The sequence below is a fragment of the Trachypithecus francoisi genome, unplaced genomic scaffold (assembly GCF_009764315.1).
Source record: "Trachypithecus francoisi isolate TF-2019V2 unplaced genomic scaffold, Tfra_2.0 Contig00196, whole genome shotgun sequence".
In the NCBI taxonomy this organism is placed as follows: domain Eukaryota; kingdom Metazoa; phylum Chordata; class Mammalia; order Primates; family Cercopithecidae; genus Trachypithecus; species Trachypithecus francoisi.
In genome coordinates, this window is record NW_022680504.1 from 183,994 (window position 1) to 211,582 (window position 27,589).

Consider the following 27,589-nt stretch of genomic DNA (forward strand, 5'->3'; position numbering starts at 1 on the left):
TAGCTACATTCTAAGGGGGAAGCAGACTTAAAAACATGCAGATGGCCGGGCATGGTGGCTCACACCTGTAATCCCAGCACTTTGGGAGGGCGAGGCAGGGGGGATCACCTGAGGTCAGGAGTTCGAGACCAACCTGGTGAATCCCTGTCTCTACTAAAAATACAAAAGTTAGCCAGGCATGGTGGCACATACCTGTAGTCCCAGCTACTCGGGAGGCTGAGGCATGAGAATTACTCGAACCCAGGAGGCAGAGGTTGCAATGAGCCACGACTGTGCCACTGCACTTCAGCCTGGGCGACAGAGCGAGACTCCATCTCAAAAATAAAAATAATAAATAATAAATTAAAACATGCAGATGAGTAAAGCAAGTCTCATTTGACCAATACCACAGAGAAAACAACAGGGTGCGTAGAGGGGTGAGGGTGCTGCTGTGCCTCTGTGAAGACACCTTTTATGCTGAGACCTATATTGTAGGGGACAGCACTGGTCTGGAAGGAAGGAAGAGCACCCAGACAGAGCAAACAGCCCAGGAAGGTGGCCATTCTGGGCTGGCATTGGTGTGGGCGAGGGCCAGAGAGGGCCAGGTGTGGTGGGCAAACAGGGGTGACCTTTAGGGTCTTGCTGTGAGGACTCATTCAGGTCCTCCTCCTAGAGATCTCCTGCTGGTTCCCCCCAGCATCCTCTGTGGAATGTTTGAAGAACCAGAATGGACAGTTGGCCAAGAGATGGGGCCTGGCTTGGCACTGGCTATGTGCAGGAAGTGGCACTTCACAGAATTCTGCTTGGGGGACTAGATACAGGGGTCCAAGAAGGTAAGTGCTCTGTCTCCACAGTGACCAGCATTCTCATGTGGCTTGGTTGATTTCCTCAGGGCACAGCAGGTGACACAGGTCTGGGAGGGAGGGAGTCTCATCATCTGGGGCTTTGGTGTGTAGTTCAAGGTGCAGTGCATGCTGGCAAATGACGGCCAGCTCTGGCTTCCCTGGCTATTGGTGCCGCACTGGAGCCTGGCTTGCTCACTGCTCAGCCTGCACTTGGCAGTGGACCTTACCTCTGTACCTCAGACCTTCTGCACCCTGGTGGACCTGGATCTTAATAAACCCCAACCAGCATGTCCCCACTGCTGAAGCTGTCTTTGGGCCTGAGGGGCAGTGGCTGATATGAACTCTGTTGGGCTCACCATTGCTTTGGGAACTTTACCCCTTCCCTCTTTTGGGAGCAGCACAGCCCACTGCAAGAGCCCACACACACATCAGTGGAACAGACACTAGTAACCATTGTCCAGTCCTCCCTCACCTCTGGTGTCCTTCTGTTCAAGTGCATCCTCAAGCAGCCATACAGCCCCCTCCAGCTGTAGTCAGCTTTGACGAGGATCTGGTGGTCCCCAGTAGTGAGCTCAGACCCTTCCTCATCCTGTTACAGGGTACCTTCTCAAGAAGCAGATACCAAGATGGAATTTCGGGTACAAAATGTTTATTAGGAATTGGCACCTGTGCAAGGGAAGTGGGGAGGGACAGCAGGTTTGGGTGGGAGGAGAGTTGAGTGGTGATACAGGCCCCATCCACCCACCCTCCACTTCCCCGCTAAATGGCTTTATGTTGAATTTGAAGGAGCCAGTGCATGTAAAGTGCTGCTTAGCTCAGCACTAGACACAGAATGCTGTTATTACAGCCTGCCCCTTCTCTTGATGAATATTTTAGAAGTAGGAAACAGTATTTCTGTCAAAATTAAAAGTTGGAGGGAGATAACCACAATTCTACCACCCTAAAACTAGCTGTCTTGGGTCTAGTACAGGTTGAATATCCTTTATACAAAATGCTTGGGACCAGAAGGGGTTTGGATATTGGCTTTTTTCAGATCTTAGAATATTTGCATTATATTTACCTGGCTGAGCCATCCCTAAACCAAAAATCTGAAATCCCAAATGCTCCGATGAGGCTGGGCGCGGTGGCTCACGCCTATAATCCTAGCACTTTGGGAGACTAAGGCGGGTGGATCACCTGAGGTCAGGAGTTCAAGACCAGCCTGGCCAACATGACGAAAACTTGTCTCTACTAAAAATACAAAAATTATCCAGGCGTAGTAGCGCACATCTGTAATCCCAGTTAATCAGGAGGTTGAGGCAGGAGAATGGCTTGAACTGGGGAGGCGGAGGTTGCCGTGAGCTGAGATCGCGTCACTTCACTCCAGCCTGGGCGAAAGACCAAAACTCCCTCTCAAAAAAAACAAAACAAAAAACCGAAATGTCCCAATGAGCATTTCCTTTAAGCACCAAAGTTTCAGATTTTGGAATAATTTGGATTTTAGATATTTGGACTTAGGATGCCCTGCCTGTATTTCTTCCCAACTCCAGTACACACGCCCTGTTGATTGTGTGCTTTCAAGACCAGGCACTCCAGGCCCCAGAGGTGGGATCATGCCCCTTCTACTTTGCATCTAGGAACCTGGTCTGAGGGTCACACAGAGCTGAGTGACAGAGCCAGACATCAGCCCTGGGCAATCTCACGCTGGCCCAGTTGCTGCACTGTCCCCCACACCCTGTCCACACTCATAGTTTGCCATTTTGCTCTTAACCATGAATGCCCCCTTGCCAGGTCATTTTGGTCATCTGTGATGGTCCAGGGTAGGTGGACCAGTTGACCCAGCCATCCCCACCCAGTAGCAGGGATGGAGGCTGCCTTGGGCTGTCTGCACCATTGATGTCAGTATCCCCAGACAACCCCCAATAGCCATCGGCCTCAGTTTCTGCCAGCTTTTCTGTTCGTTGCATTCCCAGGCTAATTTCCTTGGTTCTCAGAAATGGAATGCTGTCTTGAATCTAAGAGAGACCCCTTAAGCAGCAGACACTCCCTACCCACAGCCACACTGCCTACCCACAGATCTGCTTCCAGGAGGCAGCTCTGCAGGTGCCAAGTGTGCCTCAGGTAGCCTTGGGCCACTGAGCTCATTCTAGACCCTGCATATGCTGAGTCTAGGGTGGTTCCTGCTGGCTCCTGTGTTTGCTTCACCCAGAAACCTTTGCTGAGCACCAGTTACCACCACCAAATTGAATGCAGGTTGTTAACACCTGGCTCCCCTGAGAGCCTAAGTCAAGACCTACCTGCTGCTCTGGGGCATGCCATCCTGGGGGCTGCATGTGGCTCTGCCCAGACCTGGGATGTCAGCTTTGCTGGCAGCAGCTTGTTCACGGATCTGGGGGACACAACTCCATGTTGTCACTGACTAATGTGGAACCATTAACTGGGAAGTAGTTACCACTTTCTAAACACAGCTGTTTGGTAACAAACACTTCCCGCTGTGTATATTTGACAGCAGCAAGTTTCTTCATAAAATCCTGCTGTGGGCTTGGCAGTGCCTTTTTCTTGTTGCCATTTCACAGCTCACTGGTGGACTGGAGCGTCCAATGTCTGCCTCTTCAAAGGGGCCCACAAGCAGAGCCTGTCTGGAGTTGTGTGGTTGACTCCTGAACCCTTGGGTCTTTCACAGGCATCTCCAGGTGAGGCCCTGCCTGCCCAGGCCTTGCAAAGAAACCACCTTCAGGGCACAGTGTGCCACTTGCTTAGCTGCTGACAGCAGGGCTTTTTGGGGAGGAGGAGAGAATGTGGGCTCTGAAGCTGGCCTAACCTAGGTTCAGATCCTGGCTCTGCATGGGAACTCTTGGAGGTCCAGGGCTCTTCTTTCCTCGATGAGAATAATAGTGATATGAAAGAATTATTGTGGTAATGAGGTGAGGGCTGCAGTGCTGGGGCAATATCCAACATACCCTGCCCTGCCCTCAGCCAACAGTCCTTCTCACCCCTCTAGTGAGGCCCATTTCTTCAGTGTCAGCATCTCCCATGACTCCTTGCTCCTCTGCCAGGCCCTCTGAGGGCTCCCTGCCTGGGGGATAGTGGCCAAGGGCTAGGTCTGTCCTGAGGGACCTTTGTTGCCTGCCTGAGGATGCCCTCCCACCCAAGGTTGGCACTGCTGCACACAGGCTGCCCCTGGACAACCCCAAGGCAGTCCACCTGTTGCCCTGCACACTGTGCACACCTTAGATGGGGATGATCATTTATGCTGATAGCTGTAAGGGCCCTAATTCTAGCTACTGTATCACTTAGTCTCTGGATCACAATCTTCACCAAGATTTTGAGGCCTGAGTCTACACCCATAGAAACCTAGCTCTTTGAGCCCAGAGAGGCACCCCAGGAGAGACAGCACATGGTATCAGACACCTCTTGTCGTGAAGGTTCTGGCCTTTACTGATGGGTGTCCAGGAAGAAGGCCAATGCATAGACACCCCTACCCTGCTCTCCCAGTTGCCTCCTTCTCAGCTGGGAGCTGAGCCCCTTCACCTCCTGCTACTTCTGCTGCAAGGGGTTCAGGGCAGAGGGGGTTAGTTATAAGATGTTCCCTGGAGCCAGCAATCTTGAACAAAAACAAATCAATTTCAAAACTTACTACAAATCTATAACATGCTCATCAAAACAGTGTGGAATATTAGCCTTAAAAAGGGAGGAAATTCGGTCACATCAGACAGCATGGGAAACCTAGAGGACATAATGCCAAGTGAAATAGCCAGTCACAAGACAAATACTGAATGATTCCACTTAGATGAGGTATGAGGAGTAGCAGCCTGGCTGTGCTAGCCCAGTCGGACCCCATTTCTGTGGCCCAGTACCGATATGGGATGAGCCCAGGCCCAGGGTTTGGTTACAGACAGACTCCTGCCAGGGGGACCCCATGGTGCTGTGTGCTCAGCTAAAGGATCACCAGGGAGTCTGCTGACTTTTGACTTCCAGATCAGCTGGTGCTCTGGTGTGAGCCTGGGTAAAGGACAGGTCAGCTGGCTGTGAACCCCCACCCCTTGCCCACCTATTGTGAGTACAGTATCCCCACCTGCCTGTGCTGCTGGCTCATGTGGGGGACCCGTAGAAGTCAGGACTATCGTGCAGGTTAAATGAGAGGGCCTCTGAAGTGGGCCCTGCGCCATCAGACTGGAGTAGGTATGAGGGCCTGCTGTTGAGACCCTGCTTTGTGCTCGCAGACAAGTGTTCGGGGGGAGCCAGTGAGCTTTGAGTTCACACTGACTGAGCCAGGACCACACAGATAGTAGAACCCGGCACCAGGAGGGCATGCTGGCCACAAAGCAGGGTGTTCACCTGCCTTTAACCTTTGCTTCCTTTCTGTGGACATAAAATGTCCTTCCACAAAATGGCGTTGTGCCCTGCCTCACGTGGATGTCATGAGCTGTGGCAGATCCCAACCAATCAGATTCTTGTCAAGCTTTAGTTTGTATAGTTTGCAAAAGGAGAACTTGATATTTTTCTCAACTTAGGAATCTTGATTTTGCATTTCAAAGTCTGTCTGCCTCATGGTTTGAAGATTCTGCTGGGCCCTTAGGGGCCAGAGGAGGTGGGACAGGTTGCCCCCATAATGGCCTGGTCTTCTCTCCTGCAAAGAAATGCAGATTTCAACCGTTTGAATAGGTTTAAGCACTCTGCCAGCAGCTTTTATTACCAATAATATTGTTTAAGCTTGGAAAAGAGAATGAAACTACCCACAACTGTCCCACAAGCCGTGACATGGCAGAAGTGTTTGTGTTTCATGTGCTCCCTCCAGCATGTTTTCTGTGCATCTCTGCAGGTTTGCTCATTCAGCAGCTGTCTACTGAGTGGTTGTCACGCAGGAGGTTCCTGTTTGAGGTGCTGGGGATACAGCATTGTGTGCTCACTGGGAGAACACATTGGGCAGCTAGTGATGAGTAGGAAGAGAAATGAAGCTTGGTAAGGGGTTAGAGGCGGGATTGTGACGTTTTAGACAGGGAGATTGGGAAGACCTGTCTAAGCAAGGATCTGAATCAAGTGAGGGAGCCCTGATGGCCATGAGGATATTGGGGGAGAGGCTTCCAGATGGACATACACCCAGCACACATGCCTAGAGACAGAAACAGTCTTGGTGTGACTAGAATCTGCTGGAAGCTGGTGTGACTAAATGGGCAAGGAGGAGAGAGGAAGGAGATGCGGTCAGAGGCTTTCAGGGCCTGGTTTGGCAGGGGAAGAGTTGAGGGAACATCATCCTGAATTAGGTTAAAGCTGTTGCAAGGGCTGGGCATGGTGGCTCACACCTGTAATCCCAGCTCTTTGGGAGGCAAAGGCAGGTAAATCACTTGAGGTCATGAGTTTGAGACTAGCCTGGCCAACATGGCAAAACCCCATCTCTACTAAAAGTGCAAAACCTGGTGGGTGTTGGGTGCCTGAAATACCAGCTACTCAAGAGGCTGAGGAAGGAGAATCACTTGAACCTGGGAGGCAGAGGTTGCAGTGAGCCGAGGTCACGCCACTGCACTCCAGCCCGGGTAACACAGCACGGCAAAACTGTCTCAAAAAAAAAAAAAAAAAAAAAAAAAAAAAAACTCTGTCGCAAGGTTGTGGAAGAAGAGAGGTTCCATGTGACCTGAGTGTGACTACTGGGCTGATATATAAAGAGTGAGTTGGGGGTGGCTCGTCAGAGGCCTGGCAGGACACCGATGGCCCCATCTAACAGGAAAGTCTGAAGAGCACTTAATGAAGGAGCAACTTACACAGGCCCAGGCAGAGAGTAGGAATTCACAAGGGAGGAGGAGTGTGGTACCCTGGGCCAACCGCAGTGCCCATCGGGGCTGGCCATTGATGGCTGCCCCACATCAACTCCACAGGGAGGGAATTCAAGGAGTGAGTGCTCTGATCAGATTCCCTCAGTTAAACCCACCCAGTAGTCAGAGACCCAGGCGCTTGAGAATGTGTCCACACAGGTAAAGAAAAAGTCAGTGTGGCAGCAGAGATGGGAGGAGACCACAGCAGGGTATCAGGAAGTAGTCTGATTCTAGATGGATTCAGACAGAAGAGCTGAATCAATGGATGAGATAGCATGGGAAACCTAGAGGACATAATGCTAAGTGAAATAGCCAGTCACAAAAGACAAATACTGAATGATTCCATTTAGATGAGGTATGACGAGTAGCAGCCTGGCAGCACTAGCCCAATCAGACCCCATTTCTTTGGCCCAGGGCCTGTGGGATGTGAAGGAAAGAGAAAAGTCAAGGTCAGTCCACAGACAGTCATGCGGATATCCTGCTTCTGTTCTGACTAATGTTGTGAATCAGTTGAGAAGGTTTGCACATCTATCACCTTCAACAAATGTATTTAACTTTTCATATATATATATGAGTAACGTAGAACAGTTATATATATATGAGTATATATGAGTAATGTAGAACAGAGTTCCCTCCTGAGGCACTACTGACATTTGGGACCAAATAATTCTCTGTTGTGGGGATGTCATGTGCACTGCAGGACTTTCAGCAATATCCCTGGTCTCTACCCACTAGATACCAGTAGCCTTCCTCTAGCTGTGATGACCAAAGATGTTTCCAGACATTGCCAGATGCCCCGTTGGGGACAGACTCCCACCCCCATTGAGAACTATTGCCATGAGTCTCCCTCCCCAGGCAACTCTCAGGACTGTTGGGTACATTTCCTTTCCATCTTTCTTCTGCCTGCTCTCTTTACACACACACACACACACACACACACGCACACACACACACAGAAACGTATGCAAATATGGTTCTGCTTTTTTCGTGCTCCCCATGTACTCATAAACTCTTTGATTGCATGACTTCTAATGACCACACACAGGATTCTCGGGGCCGGGGGGAGGGGGCACAGCTTTTACACTAAATCCTTAATATTTGGCTTTATCCAAACATAGACATTCTAATTATAATTTTTCATGATTAGAAGTATCAGGAGTGGTTGGCTTTAAGTCTACCAGGTCTAGCTTTGGGGATATTCATGTCCTAGGTTGCTGGGGTGAGTTTGCAGTAAGTATGTGTCTGCAGCTTATGGATGTGCCCAGCAGCCCACTAGAGTCTCCCATCAGCAGGTAGCCACACACTCCTCTTTCTCTGGTCTATAGAACACTGTACTCCAAGGGCTCCCAGCCAGTCCCCTTTGCATGGGACAAGGGGTCCTGGGTGGCTCCAAAGGCTGCAGAAGGCCTTCCCTGGCCAAGCCCTCCACCACTCCTGATTCCTCCATTTGTCATGGAACCCGTGAGCACCATCTGTGCCCCCATGCCAATGCCTGAGGTATGGCTAGGTGAAGGGCTGAGCACAGCTGAGGTCCATAGCCACCTTCCTAGCAGCCTGTGGAGCCCTGCTGGTCTTGCAGATAGGCTGGCACTGCTCCAGGATCCCCACCAGATAGTTTGCACACCTGGAGTCACTATGTAGGAGTTGTAGAGCCTGACCTGTCTGACCCCTGCCATCTGTCCCTTGTGGGTTTGTGAGGCAGGAGTTAGTTAAGTGGTGAGTGGAACATCATCATTGGTTGTGGCAAGGAGACAGCCCCTGGGGGCAGAGACCCTGGGTGACACAGGCAGAGCACATCCTCCAGGCCACCATACAATAGTGGCAGATAGCACCTGGGATCAGGTCTGCCTTCCAACTTTGCACATCTTGGGACAGCAGGTGTCCCCAGAGGGTAGTAGTTGTGTTCCCATCTCCAGCTGTCAACAGGCTTTGCCAAGCCCCCACTACATGCAGGGCCCACGGAAGGCTACAGGTAGGTATGCAAGCCACCTCACCCCAAGCTTTTGCTTCCTGTGCAAAGGGAAAGTGAGCCTGGGGAGTTCCAGGAGCTGTGACAGTCAGCCCAATGTGTGCTGTAGTGAAACGATTGCTGGTGGAGTACTGCGAGTTAGTGGGCAGAGGCTGGCATTTAGGTTAACTCAAGGGCTTGGACTGTTGCTTAGCTGGCCCCAGGGAGCATAGTGCTGGCACCCTGGCCTTGGGCAGGACCCAAGCAGCCCCTCTCATGCCCCATGGCTGTTGCCCTCCTCCCTCAACCTGACATACACTTCCTTCCCATTTTATGAAAGGTCAGACTGCTCAGCTTCCTTTCATTCTTCCTGTGGGCATCTGTTGCACCCTTTCTGTGAGCTTCAAACTAGACTTGTCCTGGAGGAGCCATCAGTAAAGTCAGACTGTGTCCCTGCCCTCATAGGGCTGATAGAGAAGTGGGGCCAGACAGCAGACCCATCTGCGAGACAGTGGAAAGGCTATTTAAGGTGGCCATGGGGCTATGGGTATAGTATTCCAGGGGAACATCAGGGGGAAAGGTGAGATAGCACCAGGTAGAGAGACCTGCAGGGACCAAGGTGGGAACAAGTGTGGCCAGAGGGCTGTTCACAAAGAGGGGTTGGGGGATGTGGGGGAGATGAGCCAGCGGGTAGGCAGGTAGACTGAGGCATGGAGCTGACTCTTGCCCTGAGGCAGGTGCAGCCCAAAGGCCTTCAAGCAGAGGAGTTAGACGTCCCCTCTGCCTTCTGCTGTGAAGCAGGGATGGTCCAGATAGTGGGCAAGGGAGGACATAAGGTGCCTGTATGCATCTGCGATTCTTTGCCCTACTTCTCTTCAGGACCTTACAGCCCTCCATCTGCCCTCTGTCAGAGCAGGGTCTATATGCATAAGCCTCAGGGCCCATGCAGCCAAGGGAAATGTGCCGTTATCTGGTAAGTGGCTCCATGGGCCTCCTCCCATTCTCAGAGGTGCCTGTGAGCCAGCAGTGTGACAGGTTGCATGAGGCCATGATGGCTGGCTCAGTGTTCAGCACACAGCACATGCCCAGGCAGATTTGTAAAGTGACTTGCCCACCCATAGTAGATAGGTCGGGGGTCAGGGGAAGAGCCCAGACATCAGACTCCTTGTAGCCTGGACCAGATTCCAGGGATGGCTCTGCCACTTCCTGGCTCTGGGACCTTGGGCAAGCTCTTGAATTTCTCTGAGCCTCTATTTCCTCATTGGTAAACTGGCAATTCTGTGAGGTGAGGGGTTATGGCACTGTGCTCAGCCCAGGAGGCATCATGTTGTCTTATGTCACCACACCACACCACAAAGCTGCAGGTGCACCGTGCAAGTCAGATCCCCTTCCCCCTTGCAGAGGTTCAGCAAGGGCCCAACACAGTCTCTGTCCCCTCCCCCACCCCACCAGCCTGGCACCCATGATTCCCCAGACAGGTCTCAGCCCTCGCTGTCAGTACCTATCTGGGGCCTCAGGCATGAATCAGCTAAGGGCCCCCATAAGCTATTTGGACACTTTGTGCCTTAGCATCGATCAGCTCTCTTTCTCTGGTGGGCCCGGGAGACAGCTGGAGAAGCACACTCTCCACCAGTACACAGTAGCCAGGTCTGCGGGAAGCTAATTTATAATCGAGGTTGGGTTTGACAGGCTAGTGCTTTCTGCACCCTTTGCCCCAGAACCCTCTCCCACTGCCTTCTCCCTTTGTGCTCCTATCTGGGGGACAGACTGGCTTGGTGCAGGTGGAGTGGTGGAAAACAAACCAGAGAGGAATGTCCATTCCCATCCCATGGTCACAGGTCCTACAACAAGGCAGCTGGGCAGGGAAGCGAAGTCTATGTGACTCTCTCCATCCTGGCCTCAGTGCTTTCTCTTGTATCCCCAGCCATAAGGAAATCTTTGTTGAGGCTTTACTTTCTTGGTATTCTTAGGAAAATGATGGCTACTGGAGATGCCTCTTCAAGCCAGGCTCTCAAATCTCTTCCCGCTGGCCTCAAGTGCTGCTACTTAAAGAGGTCTTCTGGACATTTTTCCAAGTTCATGAGGAGCCCCAGAAGCAGCTTTGGGGTCATGACTCTTGGGTAACTTTTCTCAGGCCAGGCCTGTGCCCTGGGTCATGGAGCTGGAGGAGTGGTTTGCCACAGCATTGAGGCCAGGGCCATAGAGGAGAGGAAGGGTATGCATAGGCTCAGTGCCCTAGGCGGCCTGTCTCTGCTCTGGGCTCCGCAGCCCCTGGTCTTAGTGCTTACTCCCTGCCTCATAGTCCCCTGGCTCCCCACTGGCCTTATGGGCAGCCACATCTGATCCCCTCCACCTCCTTGGCTAGGCCCTGACTGTCCCCAGTGTCTGGGCACTTGCTTCAGTGAGTCCCTTATCCCCACAACAGCCTTGTAAACCACAGCCCAGGTATCACCTTCTCCCAGAGCCTCCCTGACCTTTTCAGACTGGGTGAAAGGTAGGTCTCCTTTGCAGCCTACCTCCATGGTCAGGTGTGCTCAACAGTGGTATTAGAAGTGTAGGTGACGGACCAGGCACGGTGGCTCATGTCTGTAATTCCAACACTTTGGGAGGCCAAGGCGGGCAGATCACTTGACGTTAGGAGTTCGAGACCAGCCTGGGCAACATGGTGAAACCCCATCTCTACTAAAAATACAAAAATTAGCCAGGCATAGTGGCAGGCACCTGTAGTCCCAGCTACTCAGGAGGTTGAAGCAGGAGAATCACTTGAATGACTTGGAGGTTTCAGTGAGCTGAGAGCATACCACTACACTCCACCCTGGGTTACTGAGTGAGATTCTGTCTCAAAAAAAAAAAAAGTACAGTGTCCCACATCACCTTCTTGAGTCTACCTATGACTGATTAGACCAGGATGGACACCTGCCTGGGCTGAACCTCTCAGATCTCCTTTGGGAAAGACTTTGAACCAAGTTTGTCACAGTGAGTCATGGCTGAGCACTGATGCAGGTTGTGAGCCCCTTTCTTGGGCTTCCTGAGACCCACCTGCGTCTTCCTCTTGGAGCCCTGCTCTACTTACTAGTCTTTGAGCTAATCTTTCATTTTATTCCTTTTAATGAAGCATACCTGAACCCCCACCCCTTCTCCCTACCCTGTACTCAGTTTGTCTGCAGCTGACCCTCCCTCCTTGGACCTGCTGTGGAGCAGGGGCATGTGGCCTGGGATAGGGTGGGGTGGGGTGCAGAGGTGGGAGGTATTACATGAGAACTTGGAACCAGCCTCAAGAGGCTTTCAAATGAGTGGCCCGGGAAGCGGGCTTTCCAAAGCATGGCTGCCAGGCATTACTGGGGCCTTTTTTTTTTTTTCTGAGGTGGAGTCTCACTTCTGTCACCAGGCTGGAGTGCAGTGGCATAATCTCGGCTCACTGCAACCTCCGCCTCCCAAATTCAAGTGATTCTCCTGCCTCACCCTCTTGAGTAGCTGGGATTACAGGTGTGTGCTACCACACCAGGCTAATTCTTTTATTTTTAGTAGAGATGGGGTTTCTCCATGTTGGTCAGGCTGGTCTCGAACTCCCAACCTCAGGTGATCCACTCGCCTCAGCCTCTCAAAGTGCTGGGATTACACGCGTGAGCCACCGTGCCCAGCTGCTGGAGACACTTGAAAGTAAACTACAAGTTGTTCCTCCTAGGGTGCTGGAGCTCAGAAGTTGAAGGTCAGGACTGGATATTTTACTGTTTTCTGTGAGTGTGAGCAAAGTGGCCTCTGCTCTCAATTGGGAGCCTGCCACCAGGGTCTGAGGACCCTCTCGCTGCCCAGGTTGTTCCCTCTGCCTGTTTCTCCTTCCCCTCAGGGAGGGGCAGGTAGGGGGTCCCTCAGCAGATGGGAAGCTCACAGTGAATGGAGCTTCCTACATAAAGCCCTGGGCCCTGCCCAGTGCTGGGGAGCAGCCCTCAGTCCCTACAGCAGCCTGGTGGGGGCAGAAGGGTAGCCCTCTGTGCAGAGACCGAAGCAAAGGCTTGCAGGCAGGCTAGCATGAGCCCCACAGCCAGCCAGTCAGGGAGCTGGATTTGCACTTTTGCCTCATGATGATTGGGGGAACAATTCAATATGCTGAGCCTGGCCAGCAGTGGGCAGAATGGGACCAAGTGGGATAAGCTTGCAGACCAAGAAGTGAGAGGGCTTTCGGAGCAGCTGGAGTGCAAGGTGATGAAGGCCTGCGCCCAGTGCTGGGAAAGGTGAGCAAGGGACCTGAGCAGGAGGGGAGGACAGATTGGCCGGGACAGTGGGTACTGTGGAAAGGGTAGAGGGTCTGGCATTGTGCAGTCCCAGGTGCCAAGCCCAGCTCTGCCCATTGCCAGCCCTTTCCCTGTAGGACAGCATGGTCCTGAGGTGGAGTAAGATGGCCAGTGCAAGGTGCTTGGCTGCTGTGGTGAAGGCCAGAGAGGGAGGAGGGGCTGGCTAGGCAGCTGGTGGGAAGGCTTGCTCTATGGGCCAGTAAGAAGGCCCCAGAGAAGGCTGAGGCAGCCAGGTCTGCGCCCACCCTCTTACCCTACACCATTCTCCCCTGGGCCTGGATTCCACCAAGAGGCTCTTTGCCCAGAGATCACTGACCTAAGCACTGTGGCCACAGACTGGCCCTCCGAGCCTAAGGCACCTGTACCACTGGCCATGAATAAGGAATGCCTTTCCTGACAAATAAGTCAAAGCTGCTATTTGGACTTGTGGAGGGCCCCTGACAGAGGCGGGTACTGGGTCCATGTGGCAGGTTTATAGGGTTGGTCAGGCCAGGGGTCTCTGTCAGTCCCCATCTTGGGCAGTCAAGGACTACACTCCCAAACCAGTGGTGCTGGGCAAGAGATCAGTTCTGAAAATGCATCCCACAGCCTGAAGATCAAAGCCCACGGCCAGAACCGCCTGGAGCTGTGGAATCAATGTATGCAGGAACTGCTGCTCATCGTGGTTTGCTGTGCAGCCAGGAAGGAGGGGACCGCCTGCCTTCCCTGTGGGCGCCCTGAGCAGCCCACACACTCACTTCCAACCTACTTCTTGTTTCCCCAGAACCTCCAGTGGGCCCGCGACGTGTTGCTAGGCAGCAGTATCCCGTGGCAACAACTGCAGCACATGCCGGCACAGGGGCTCTTCTGCGAGAGGAACAAGACCAATTTCTTCAACGTGAGTACTTTGCCTTGTTGATTTCCAAGACTGTTTGTTGCCACTGCTTTTCACTGAAGGCGCATGAATTGACCCCCTAGGTGGGTGTTCCCAGGGCCTCAGGTTTGTGGCATCCTCAGAGGGCAGGCAGGGTGGTGCAGTTGAGAGTGAGCCAGACTCCGGTGTAGGGCTATGATTGCTGAGCGACTTCTGGCAAATCACTGCCACCTCCTGTGGGGAGAGGCATGGATGAACTTGGTATGTTCTCCAAAGCCCCAGGTATTCTGGGGCCACACAGGCAGTGATGAGAGGGGTACAGGCCCAGGTTCCTCCTCCTGCTGGAGCAGCTCCTCCTATGGTCTCAAGCATGCAGGAGATTCTGACTGCTTAAAAAACAAGTGTGGGCCGGGCGCGGTGGCTCACGCCTGTAGTCCCAGCACTTTGGGAGGCCGAGGCAGGTGAATCACAAGGTCAGGAGTTTGAGACCAGCCTGGCCAACATGGCGAAACCCCATCTCTACTAAATATACATAAATTAGCTGGGCGTGGTGGCGGGCACCTGTAATCTCAGCTACTTGGGAAGCCAAGGCAGGAGAATTGCTTGAGCCCAGGATGCAGAGGTTGCGGTGAGCCCAGATCATGCCATTGCACTCCAGCCTGGGGGACCAGAGCAAGACTCTGTCTCAAACAAACAAACAAACAAAAAATAAGTGGGGCCTGGGTGCAGTGGCTCACACCTGTAATCCCAGCACTTTGGGAGGCCGAAGCAGGCAGATCACCTGAGGTCAGGAGTTTGAGGCTAGCCTGGCCAACATGGTGAAACCCTGTCTCTACTAAAATACAAAAATTAGCTGGGCGTGGTGGCAGGCACCTGTAATCCCAGCTACTCAGGAGGCTGAGGCAGAAGAAGTGCTTGAACCCGGGAGGCAGAGGTTGCAGTGAGCCGAGATGGCGCTCCAGCCTGGGCGACAGAGCCAGACTCCCTCTCAAAAAAAAAAGTGAGACCAATATTGGGCTTTCAGCGCACTTAAGCCCTGATATTCCTTGTGAGGTAGAGACTTACTCCTTGAGCAGGGCAGGGCCAATCACCTGAGCCTGCCTGCCTCTCGTCCCAAAGACCTACATTTGCTCCTCTTGACACCCCACCTGGATCTACCCTCCCCCATTTCCTCTGCCCTGCATGGAGACAGCTGGCCCCTCATTCCCCTCTACCTCCAAGTCCTTACCTATCCACCGCCCCTCCCAGCATGGCCAGCTCCCAGCTGAGTGACTTTGGCAGGTCATTCATCCCCACTGAGCTTTGGTTTCTTCTATATTTTCCTTGATTCCCTGTTACTCATGGAGAAACTGAAGGGCAGAGTTGGCCTGAACAGGAGCTGAGGAGAGCAGGTTTCAGGTCTGGGGGTGTGTAACAGGCCAATTCTCAGGGTACGTGGGCAGGCAGGTCCCCACTGAGAGCCAGCCAGCTGGTGGGAGTGTCTGGGCCCATGGCTCCTCTCCCAGGATGTGGTCTTCTGGGGTCAGAGTAGGAGCTTCAGATCCTGAAAGCCCTGCATCTGCCCACCCTCTCTGTTTTGATATTTTATAGACAAGTAGGAGGTGTTATTGGTAATCAATCTAGATGATACCAAGGGATTTGCTGCAAAAGAGAGGTGCCCTCTCACCTGCATGCCCAGGCAACAGTTACTTCCCCACAACAGAAACCGTTTGTTGTCCCATGTGTGTGCTCTTCTAGAGGGCATCTGCCCATTTACAAGCTAGTGCACATAGATGTGCACAAAAGGCAAAAGTGCACACACTTTTCTTCCCCTTGTATTTTCTCACAATATTCTTTTTGATAGCCACTCATTCTTTTTGATAGCTACTGCATAGTATTCCCAACATCGGGATGTCCCACAGTTTATCTACCCATCCCCCCTTTTTTTTGGAGATAAGAGTCTTGCTCTGTCACCCAGGCTTGAGTGCAGTGGCGTAATCTTGGGTCACTGCAACCTCCGCCTCCTGGGTTCAAGCAATTCTCCTGCTTCAGCCTCACAAATAACTGGGACTACAGGTCCGCACCACCACGCCCAGCTAATTTTTGTATTTTTTTTTAGTAGAGGTGGGGTTTCACCATGTTGACCAGGCTGGTCTTGAAGTCCTGGCCTCAAGTGATCTGCCCTCCTCGGCCTCCCAAAGTGCTGGAATTACAGGTGTGAGCTACTGTGCCCGGCCCCCCATTCCTTACTGATGGACACTTAGATTAGTTCCAGTCTTTTTTACTACAAACAATACATCACACACACACATACACACACACACAAAGGCTCAGTGCTTCACCTGTGAAGCACTTCCTTGACTGTGACATTATGCTAATTTTAACTTCTATCCAAAAGTTGGTGTCCTTCATGTTCATTTTCTAGTGGATTATTGGTCCTTTTCCTATTGATTAATAAGAACTCTTTATGTATCAATGAAATAAGCCCTTTGTCAGTGTTTTGAAAATCTGTTTTTCTGCAGTTGATAGACTAGAGTTAGAGCTAGACAAGTTGCTTAATTTCCCTGTCCTGGGTTCCTCACCTTGAAAGTGGGCTTCTATTACCTGCCTTGAAGAGTAACTGTAGGAATCAAGTTAGATAATGGGGTAATATTTCTGACACAGGATCTGGCACATGGTAGGTACTTAAGAAAATAGTTTCCCTCCCTCCCTCTCTTCCTCTCTCCTTTTGGTGCTTTGCCCTTAAAGCCTATGCAGTGATATTGGAAGGAAGGACCCAACCTCCATGTCTTCCTCTTAGGGTAGGACCTCAGCCTTTCTAATGATAAAGTTAGGGAAGCTGGCCTGCCAGATGGCTGCTCCCCAGAGCACATCCAAGTTGGCAGCCACATGCTACAGGCCCCTTTCCCATTGGGCTCACTCCCTGCACCTTCTCCTTAGTTTCTGGGACCTTCCAAAATGAGTCTTGCAGAAAAGCAGTCTGAGGCTGTGTGCCTGTGGCAGGGAAGGCTGGTACAGCCCCATGTAGGCCTGGCACATAGGCAATGCCATCCCTGCAGCTGGAAGCCCCTGAAGATCAGGGCCACCCCAGTCCAGACTGGGTGTTTTGGTGGTTTTGCCTCTTCCAGGACAGTTGTTCGTTCCTCCATGCTTCCCAGTGACCTGCTGCTTTTACCACCCTTTGGGGCCTCTGTCCTCCTCTGCTTTCTTACCTCTTCTCTTTAGAGATAGGTTTGGGCTACTTGTGCTCCTTGAGCTATGCCTAGTGTCCAGCATGTCAAGAAATGCTGGGCAGTTCCTGAACACTTTCAGCACATAAGTTGATCTGGCATATTCCCAAGTCTGGGGAAACTACATACTAACGTGTTTATGAAGGAGCATTTAGGGCAGCCTTGGCTGACTCTGCTGGATTGGGGCTGTGTCTCTGGTAGATGGCCTATACGTTGGGATGAGCAGACTGGCTCACCTCCCTTCTAGCCTGCACTGGAGTTTACTGTTTAGTCCAGGAGAAGGCAAAGCGGCAGGTGGGTGCTGGCCCTTGAGAGGCAGTAGAGGGAGGTTGAGGCTGGGGACATCAGCACCCTAATCCCTATCCCTCTCAACCCACTGTCCTGGGCCATCCACACTACCCAGCCTTTGTGTTGCTCAGCCTGTCATCCTTAGAGCTTGGGTGGGGGGCACTTCTGTTATTTTTTAATGATAAGTTTTGAAAATTATGAGAGTTGTAGTTTAGGAAAAACTCAAACCCCTTTTCCTTTGTTCTCACACCAACACAACAGTCAACACAGACAGAAGACTTCTGTGACCAAGTCGGGGGCAGATTTTTTCCCACCAACAAATAAGCAATCAATTCTGTAGCAGACACCAGCTGGGTGTCCTCTAATTGAATTAAATTCCAACATTATCTTTTTTTTTTTAAGAGATAGCACTGTGCTCTGTCACCTAGGCCCTTGGGGGCCCTACCTCAGCCCGCCAGATAGCTGGGACTACAGACATGCACCACCATGCCCAGCCAATTTTTAAATTTTTTGTAGAGACGGAGTCTTACTATATTGCCCAGGCTCAATTTCAACACCTGGAGATGGTATCAGATCCCACAGGTTGAGGGCTCAGTCCTCAGAACATCCCCCGCTTCAGACACTAGTCACAAGTCTGGGCCTCCGAAATGTCTAACTAACTGGCTTCAGGTTGATGTTCCTACAACCCCCTCTTTGGGTTTGATTAATTTGCTGAAGTGGCTTACAGAACTCAGAGAAACACATTTCCCAGTTTATTATAAGGGATGTTACAGGAGGATACGGGGAAGGCTGTATCCTCCTGTAATTGTTTCTCTCCAGGCATGCCACCCACCAGGAGCGTCCGTGTATTTAGTTATCTGGAAGCTCAGGAACCTGTCCTCTTTGGCCTTTTATGGAGACTTTGGGCATGATTGAAACATGGACAACTATATCAAAATGTTATTGGACAAAAAGATTATTATCTAAACCCAACAAGACCTGTTCAGATTCTTCTTGCCCTCTCTGCAGCATTCCTTCCTCCAGGATGTGGGGTAGGACTCTTATCTGGAATGAAGGTCTTAAGACCCACAATCAAATTAGAGTCCTGTCTTGGGCAAGCGGAAAGAAGGGCAGGAGAAGGTCAGAAAAAGAGAGATTCTGTTTACAGTAACGGGTTATGAGAGTTAGGAGCCAGGAACTGTGGATGAACAAACATATATATATCTGTCATATAGATCATAATATCACAGTCATATAGGACCACATTTTCACTGCCACCAGTTCAGACACATAGAGTCCACATACCTTTGTTTGCCCATCCCCAGGCACTGTGCCCTTTTCAGAGGTGCTTCTGTGATCAGCCAAGCTGTTATCTTTTTCTGGGTCTGTGTGTACAAAAACGGATTTGTCACACGGCTTTTTAAAAAGTGCATGTAATCCCAGCACTTCGGGAGGCCGAGACGAGCGGATCACGAGGTCAGGAGATTGTGACCATCCTGGCTAACACAGTGAAACCCCGTCTCTACTAAAAAAAATACAAAAAACTAGCCGGGCGAGGTGGCGGGCACCTGTAGTCCCAGCTACTCGGGAGGCTGAGACAGGAGAATGGTGTAAACCCAGGAGGCGGAGCTTGCAGTGAGCTGAGATCCGGCCACTGCACTCCAGCCTGGGCGACAGAGCGAGACTCTGTCTCAAAAAAAAAAAAAAAGTGCATGTGTGGCTGGGCGCAGTGGCTCACGCCTGTAATCCCAGCACTTTGGAAGGCAGAGGCGGGTGGATCATCTGAGGTCAGGAGTTCGAGACCAGCCTGGTGAAACCCCATCTCTACTAAAAATACAAAAATTAGCCGGGCATGGTGGCGCATGCCTGTAGTCCCAGCTAGTCAGGAGGCTGTGGCAGGAGAATCACTTCAGCCCGGGAGGTAGAGGTTATAGTTAGCTGAGATTGCACCACTGCAGTCCAGCCTGGGTGACAGAGTGAGACTCCGTCTCAAAAAAAAAAAAAAAAAAAAAAAATGTGTGCGTGTGTGCTTTTTAGCAACTTTGCTTTTTCCATGACACCAAGTCTTGGAGAAGTTTCCATGTGAGAAGGTCAGGTTGTTTTGCTCTCTGCAACTGCTGCCCTGTCTCCTTGGGTGGACACATGTAAGGGCCCAGTGTTTGCTCTCACAGTCTCCTGGTTTGTGCATCTTTGTGCTGTTGCTGTGTTCCTCTCTAAGTCCCCTGGCCTGGCCCAGAGGAGGTGCCCACATGAATATTTGTGGATTAATTTCATTCATCCCTTTCCCCTCAGCAGTTGGTCTCCAAGCTCATTCTCCTGGATCAGCCAGTGCTGGATGTTGTAGGAGACAGGGAGAGCCTTGGCCTTGGCCACATGATGCTTAAAGCTGATGGTAGAGCACTGCCTGCTTGTCTCCATGTGGGGCCTTCATAAGATGCTGCAGGGCATGTGGGAGGGACAGGGAGCTGGGCTCTCCCATGCGGGGTGGGGTGCTGCTCAGCCAGAAAGGGGACAGGAGAGGAAGGCTAGGATTAGAGGCACCCTCGGGTGAACTCCTTAGGCTGGGCTGCTGATAGAACCTTCCTGGGGAGTTTAAGGGGCCAGAGAAAGGGATGGGTGCTAAGGATCAAGTGTGTGGGATCTTGGGTTCCTATATCAGCTTTGCTGACAGGAACTCCTTGCAAATGGGGCCCGCCCCATGGCTGGCTGGCGGGCCCTCACAGCAGCACAGATGGACATGTAGCAGGGCTCAGCACTGTGGTTGAACATGAGGAGTGAACATGGTGTGTCTTGGGTCCCACTGTTCTACACACTGTCTTTCCCTGGGCAGAGGGGACCAGGAAAGCAGGCACCAAGCTAGGTGGTAGGTGCTGCTGGAGTGGCTACCCACACCATGGAGGCTGAGGGTTTGTGTCTGGGTGCCCAGAAGCTTCTGGGGCTTCCCCCGCAGGCATGCACACCTCTGGTCAGGCAAGCCTGCATGGACCAGAGCCAGGCTGCTTTGTCCAGGGTGAACTTCTCTCCCTATCTTGTAGTTGATTCAGAAACGTTCCCATAGTAACCAAGCCAGAGACGGTTCTCCTTCCTTCCCCAAAAATGTTTGCTTATTTTAGCAGGCAGGGTTTTTTTCTTGTTTCAACCCAGTTTCCAGCCTCTGAAAGAAGCAAAGGGAGCTCAGGGCCAGGCTGGCACTACCTCCTGCTTCTGAGGCTGTGTGGGGCAGGCAGCAGTGGTGGCCTGAGTGTGAGTGGAAGGGAGGTGCCCGCCTACTGTGGCCGCCCTGAGTGTGATGTCTCCCCTAAAGCTGCTCCTGCCACTGCTCAGGTGAGCAGCCCCCCAGGCCTCAAGATCACTGAGAAGAGCATGGATTTTGGGCACAGGCAGGCACAGCTCCCGGCCACTCCACCCCTTACTCAGACTGGGTTACCTGTAGGCAGAGTGGTCCTGACAGGTGGATGAGAGCTATCATCACACACTTGGCATGCCACACAACTCACCCTTAGGTCTGGAGATGGGCCTGCATGGAGGCCTTGGGGCTTATCTGTGGATCCTAGAGGCCAGTGCTAGGATGTGACTGAAGCAGGGAGCAGGAGGAGCTCCAACTCACATTTGGCTGGGGCCTCCATAAACTCAAGGCCCTGCCCTGGCTTGAATGGAACAGCCTGAGATGTGGATGGTGGCTTTAGCAGTCACACCCACCACATAGGCCTCTTTCTGTGAGGCTTGGCCAGTTGTTGGTGCCTGTGGATGCTGGTCAGACTTCCTCTTCTTGGTCACTGCTGCATAGCACTCCACTGTCTGGTTGTCCTGGTGGTCTACCTCCCCTCTTCCCAGCAGATAGGTGGCTTTTGGTTTTCCACTATTAGAAAAAGAATGCTGCTTTCTCTGATCTCCTTTCTCACCTGTGCCAGGGTCTCCAGGACAAATGCCTAGAAGTTGGAGGCTAGGACACAGGTCCCCACAGCCAAGCGCTTCCATACCTTGCCAGATGTTTTTTCAGAGCCAGGCCAGATGCCGTCCCACCAGCCATTGTCCCACCCCCTCCCAGGACTCAGAACCGTAGATGACTTTCATTTTGGCCAATCTGTGGGGTGTGCCAAAAAACCCCGGGTGGTTTCAGTGTGTGTCTCCCAGGTGACTGGGGAGGCTGAGCCTCTTCCCACGCCAGTGGCCAGTCCCCTTTGTCTGCCCAGGGTCTGCCGTGTTCTCTCCTACTTGGTGGCCACCACAGGTGGTTCTGTTTGTCCTGACTGTATTGCTTAAACTGATGGGAGGTACAGTCATCGTGAGCTGTCTTTGTTTCTTGAAAACATTTATGCCCTGTGCTGTCCCAGCCCTGGAGCCTGAGTGCTCACTGAAGGCCTTGATGTGGTCTGGTAGGGAGGAAGGGCCCCCCTGCCCCAGCTGGTTGGGCATCAGGAATTGAGTGTTGGTCCCCACCCAATTTCTGGTACCCTACACCTGCCAGAGTTGGGGGAAGGAGAGAAGGTCTCCAAAGCCCCCGGTACTGTCCTTCTCAGCAAGAATCAGTCATGCCCATTGTACTTTAACTTGCCACCAGTTGGTTGTGTAACCTTGGAGGAACCCCCTCCCTGCACTCAGTGAGCAGATGTGAGGTATATGTTAGGGGTGGGTACAGTGGACCCACCTTCCAGGCCAGGTCTCAGCCAGTGCCTCTCTCCTCAGAGAGAGCCAGTAGTCCAGAAGTAGGCTGTTGGAGCCCAGCAGACCTGGGCACCCCAAGGCAGGGACCTCATCTAGGACAGCATTGCCATTGCCCTCCCAAAACCTCTCCTAGCTCAGCAGGTAGGGAGTGCCTAGTGACTGAATTCCTCTCATCCTCAAGAATTCTCTAGGGTTAATGATTGGGAATTAGCAGCCCCAGAGCAAGGGGAACAGATATATCTTGACTCAGTCACCCAGGAACCCAGCTGTGGCCAGGCCCCAGGGTCTGTGCCTGAGACATCTGCCTCCTGTTGCAGGGCCAGATCTGGCATCACCTCTCTGACCAGCCCCAGCCTGACTTGCCCCTTCTCTCTCTCCATCCCTCTGACTTGTAAGAGGTACCTTGCCTGGTGGGCCTGTGGTCAGCCCCTGTCCCCAGACGCCAGCCCCAGGTTCGGAGCCTGTTGTAGGCAGACATCAGTGAAGATCAAGACACAACCTAGGGAAGAAGTGTTGGTCTCCACTCAATTCCTGGTGCCCCACACCACTCTAGGCTGCCAGCAGATCTGAGTTGCCTCCCAGTGGGTAAACAAGCCCCAGGACTGTCCACACAGGGTGTTCCTGCCTACCCTTTCTCATCAGGGCCAGGGAACATGGGGATAGGAAGAGCTGGTTTGTAATAGCCTCACTCCTTCTCGCAAGTCAGCCCATATCACCTCCCCTCTCAGGACCAGTTGTGACCAGTTTTCATGCCACCGCTGCTTGTCCCTTTGCTCACACTTCAAGGAGCATAATACCTGCTGTGTGCCAGGCCCTGGGCCAGCTGTGTGGTCAAAAAGGGCTCAGGTCCACAGGCTAGTCTGCAAACCTGGATTAGTAGTCCCCTTTCAAAGAGGTGCTAGGAAGTAAAAGTAATTTGGCCATGGTCCCATCACCAGTCTGTGCTGGAGGAGGGATGTGTACTTCACTGTGTGTAGTGTGGAAGCCCGTGCGTTGTGGCTGGCAGCCTCAAGTCAGGGGCCCCCTGGTTCCTACACCGGGATTGGCCCAGCTGTCCCAGACAGGAGTGTTAACTGAATGGCCCATTGGCTGGATGGGGAGGATGGAATTAGGTAGCAGTGGGCAGGGGGATGTGGGCATCTAGCCCTACCATAGGAGGTGAGGCTGGGATTCCAGACTGAGGGGGAACCAGTGCTAGGCTGTGGCATCAAGCACGGATTCCCTTGGGTTGCGGGACTACAATGTCTGCTAGCCTGAGCCCCCAGGCCTTTTTGGTGTAGCTCCAACTGGCTGGCTAGCTGGGTTGTACCACTTTTCCTTGGTAGCCTCCAGGCCTGTCCCGGGGTGGGGCTCTTGAGACTGAGAGCAGTGATAATGGAGGCTGCTACCCTGCCTGCAGTACCACAGCAGCTGGGCCTGGCTGTGCCTCGCCTTGTTGGGGGCCTGGCAGAGAGTAGTGGCCCACAGTAGCAGTGGCAGGACCAGCACTTACTGGTGGCTTGATCGGGGTGTGTCTTCTTAGGTGACATAGCATGTCCGTGAGGCTTAGGTACTATTATCATCCTCATTGTACAGATGGGGAAATTGTTACCAATAGGCTCTGCAGGCTGGGAAAACCAAAAGCTCTTTTCTACCCTCTGCCCCCTGGGCCATCAGAGGCCTGGCTCTTCCCCTTGGACAGCAGTGCTCATGGCTGTTTTCAGGCCTGGGCCAGCTGTGTGGTCAAAAAGGGCTCAGGTCAGCGCCACTCCCCAACTGGCCTGGCTGCTCTGGGTGCTGGGAGAGAATGCTGCCAAAGGGATGCTTGTCAAGTGCTTGTCTTCTGTAGCAGCAATTGCCAGTATTCCTGACACTGTGCGTCAGGGCCTCATGAGAGCCTGGTGCTATTGTGTCCCTTTGAACAAGGTGCAGAAGCCTAGGGAATGGCCCAAGATCACAGGCTAGCAAGCAGCCAGGCTGCCATTCAAGGTCTGTCCACATCCAAGGCCTGCACTCTTAGCCACTATGTCGTTGGAAATTCAGAGGCCACATGTAAGCTTCTGTTCCAGCAGTGATGTCTGCTGTGGACATGTGATGGGGAGGGACAGCAAGAGTGTCAGACTGCGTCCTTGCTCCTTCTTGCCTCTCCAGGAGGTGGAGTCTCTTGTCCCTCCCTTGCTTTCATCATCAGAGAGCAGGGCCGAGACCTGGTGGTGAAGCACTCTGCCCAGCCCTTGGTCACCTGATGGTGCATGTCATCTTCCACTAAGCCATTAGAGAGGCCTACTCTTGAGGGGTGCCCAGGTCCCTGGGGGAGATGATCAGGTAAACAGAGCACATGATCCAGCAGCCATGGAACCCAGAGCTCACAGTGTCTTTTGGGAAGGCCTGTGGTAGATGGGAAGATCACGGGTACAGGGGCAGCTGGGCTGTACTGGCCCCAATTTGTAGAAACCACAAGTAAATCTCCACACTTTGACTTCCCTCTTTGGGACCTCACCTGGCATTCTGTTGCCCCTCCTGCCAACCTCTCCCTCAAGGCCATCCTAGGTCTGTTCAGACTGTTGGTGGGGGCCATTTCCAGTCAGGGCTTTCCTGCCAGGTGTTGCTGTGCTCAATGTGGCTGCACAGTCCGGCCTTCCCCAAGCTCATCTCCAGCCCTGCCCAGGCTGGTGTTGGATCCTGCCTGAGCCCCTATGAGTCACTTTTGCACATGTGCTTTTGGAGACAGGCCTGAATAAGTCCCTGCCCCTCCTGGAGCACAGGCCCCATCACCTGAAAGTGAGCAGACAGTGTGAAAATGACAGGAGAGTGATCTTAGAGGACATGCCTGTGGAGGACAGAGCAGGGCTAGACTTCTGAGCAGAGGATGCAGCAGGAGGCACAGTGTGGGGCACAGACGGTGCCGCATGCACATCAGGGAGGGCGTCGCAGAATTGCATGCTGTATGCAGGGCTGGGTGGCCAGCTGGCCGCCACTGGACCGTTTTCCTGGGCCAGGTGCAGAGTGTGGACTTTCTCACAAAGGAAAGGGGGCTGAGTGGAGGAGCGTCTTCCAGGTGTTGCACTGGCTGCCTTGAATGCACTGGAGGGGCTGAGCTGGGGCAGAGGCAGCGGGAGCACTGTCAACCCACCATTCCTCAGGGCTCCAAAGTGCTGTGTGTGGCACTTCTACATACAATGGCTTGTTGAATTCTCATAATTCAGGAGATGTAGGTAGTGCCATTGTCCCTGCCTCGCAAATTAAGAAACCGAGACAGGCACACAGCAAGTTTGCACCTGAGCCAGGCTTTAGGTGTTCTGAGCCAAGACCCAGACTGCCTATGGACTGATGGGATGAGGGGAAGGGGAGTACAAGAGGGCCGAGGAGATGGGCTTGGGGGACCCGGCGCTCAGTCCTGGCACTCTGATGCTCAGATCCATCGTCCCGTGTGTCTCTGCCTGGTGTGCCAGGCATGTGGCCCTGGGTCTGCATGCATGCGTATGTCTGTCCTTCAATGGACAGGGCACTAGGATGCCTCTGAGGGCAAGCAGTGTCCTCAGTGGAGGATGCAACACAGTAGAGATGCCACTCAAGGCCGTGCTAGGATGGAAGGGTGCTGCTTATTATCCCACTCTTTCCCCAAGGGCAGTCTCAGCTCCTAAGATGCCAATGTCATCTGGTTTTCAGAAGAAATTGGGATTGATTGTGGTTTTTCCTGGGGTATCCCCACGATACCAAGTCACCAGTGGCAGTAGACATCCCACCCTGGCTGGTGAGGAAATGGGCTGGGCTTCTGCCTTCTGGCCTTGCCCTTGGCTGTGACGTAGGCAGGTCATCTGGCCTCCCTGAGTACCTCCTCTATCTCTGAGATTAACTGAGGTGTGTAGCAACCCTTAGGACTGTCAGGGGATCAAAGGAAACCCAGTCACGTAACAGTGGGAATCATAGAACAGAAAAGAAAGAAAAAAGTTTAAATTGAGGAAATATGAGCTACTTGGCTGTAGTAGGAATTGCTGCACTAGCGCTATTTTTAGCATTGCTGAGATGATCTATGGGCCAGTTGCACAAGCAGAGTAAACAAAAGAAACACTTCAAGTTCTCCAGGGAAAAAAGGTCCTGTTTTTAAGAGTCTTAAAAGAGTTAGCAAACTTGTGTGGATTCTAAGCTTATCCTCGAGCTCTCCTTCCTTCCCACGTTCTGGGCTCTGCAAGCTTTGTGGAACTTCACAGCTTCCGGCTTGCACAGCCCCCATGTTCAGCCTGGAGCAGGTGCTAAAGGCCGCCCTGTCTGGGGAGGGGCGAGCCTGAGAGGTAGCAGGTGGAGGGGGGTGCTTCCTGCCTGAGAAGCTACAGTGTGTCCTCACCAGTAGGAGGGGTCAGTAGGAGGAAGTACACACAAAGGAGTGGCGGGGACAAGGCCACAGATGGCCTAGGCCCCTGCCGTGTCGGGACCACAGCAAAAACCAGGCTGCCTGCATTCACAGAATTAAATAAATAAATAAATAAAATGTAAGCAGCCTTTAGACCATCATCCCTGGTATAAATTATTTTCTGGCTATCCGGAGACAGTTTTCATCTCCAGATGTGGATTCAAAATTGTGGCAAAGCCAGGATGCTTGGGCAGAGGAAGATGTTCTTCTTAAGCCCTTACATTCATGATCCCGTGGAATCCCCATGACCATCCTGCTAGGAGGTTCCTGCTAGGAGGTACAGAAATCTCTGCAGGCAGCGCACTCATGACTTGCCTAAGGTCATATAGCCAGTAAGTGGCAGAGCCCAGACTGGGAACCCATGTCCTGTGGGGCATCCTCCATGCCGGAGTTTCTGCCCAGCCTCTCAGAAGCAGCTGCTATTTTTTTCCCTAGTGGGATGCCAGTGTTTGTATATACATCCACCACCTCAGCCCACAGCCCCCTCTGCCCCCAGCTGCCCTGGTATTCAGTCAGGAGCTCGCTGTTTAACATTCCTGAATAGAGGAGTATTTTTCAGCGTGAACTTCATTTCCCACTGCAAGTTATTTTTCAGAGGTTTGTTCTTGGAATGTATCCCAGCAGCATCTCCCTCCCTCCTTGCCTCCCTGCCTCCCTCCCTCCCTGCCTCCCTCCCTCCCTGCCTCCCTCTCTCCCTGCCTCTCTGCTCCCTCCCTCCCTCCCTGCCTCCCTCCCTCCCTCCCTCCCTGCCTCCCTCCCTCCCTCCCTCCCTGCCTCCCTCCCTCCCTCCCTGCCTCTCTGCCTCCCTGCCTCCCTCCCTCCCTCCCTGCCTCCCTCCCTGCCTCTCTGCCTCCCTCCTTCCCTCCCTCCCTCCCTTCCTTCCTTCTCTCCACCTCTCCTTCTCTCCTTTTTTTTTTTTTTTTGCACCCAGGCTGAAGTGCGTGGCTTGCAACAGCAGAGCTCACTAAAGTCTCGACCCCCCATGCTCAAGTGATCCTCCTGCCCTAGCCTCCCAAGTAGCTGGGGCTATAGACGTGCCTCACCACACCCAGCGCACATCTTTTTTTAAGGGACAGGTCTCATTATGTTGCCCAGGATGGTGTCAAACTCCTGGGCTCAAGCAGTACTTCTGCCTTAGCCTCCCAAAGTGCTGGGATTACAGGCATGAGCCAGTGTGCCTGGCCTGAGCCGCGTCTGTCTCAGACTTATGTGTGGCAGTCTCAGCTCGAGCAGAGCTTCCTGCTTTACATGCTTTGTCCTCCTAGGACACTGCTCTGGGCCCAGGTGCGCTGTCTGTCGGGGGAGGTACACTTCCAAACGGAGGTGTGGGGCCTTCAGCAAGGCTTTGGAAA

At 52.7% G+C, this 27,589-nt stretch overlaps 1 protein-coding gene across 1 annotated transcript in view; it reads left to right on the forward strand.

The window, feature by feature from the left end:
- The window catches only part of CABIN1 (calcineurin binding protein 1), a 167,750-nt gene that overhangs the window by 107,406 nt on the left and 32,755 nt on the right, over nt 1-27,589 (forward strand). The window contains 1 exon segment of the mRNA XM_033199874.1: nt 13,617-13,730. Coding sequence (XP_033055765.1) covers nt 13,617-13,730 — 114 coding nt within the window.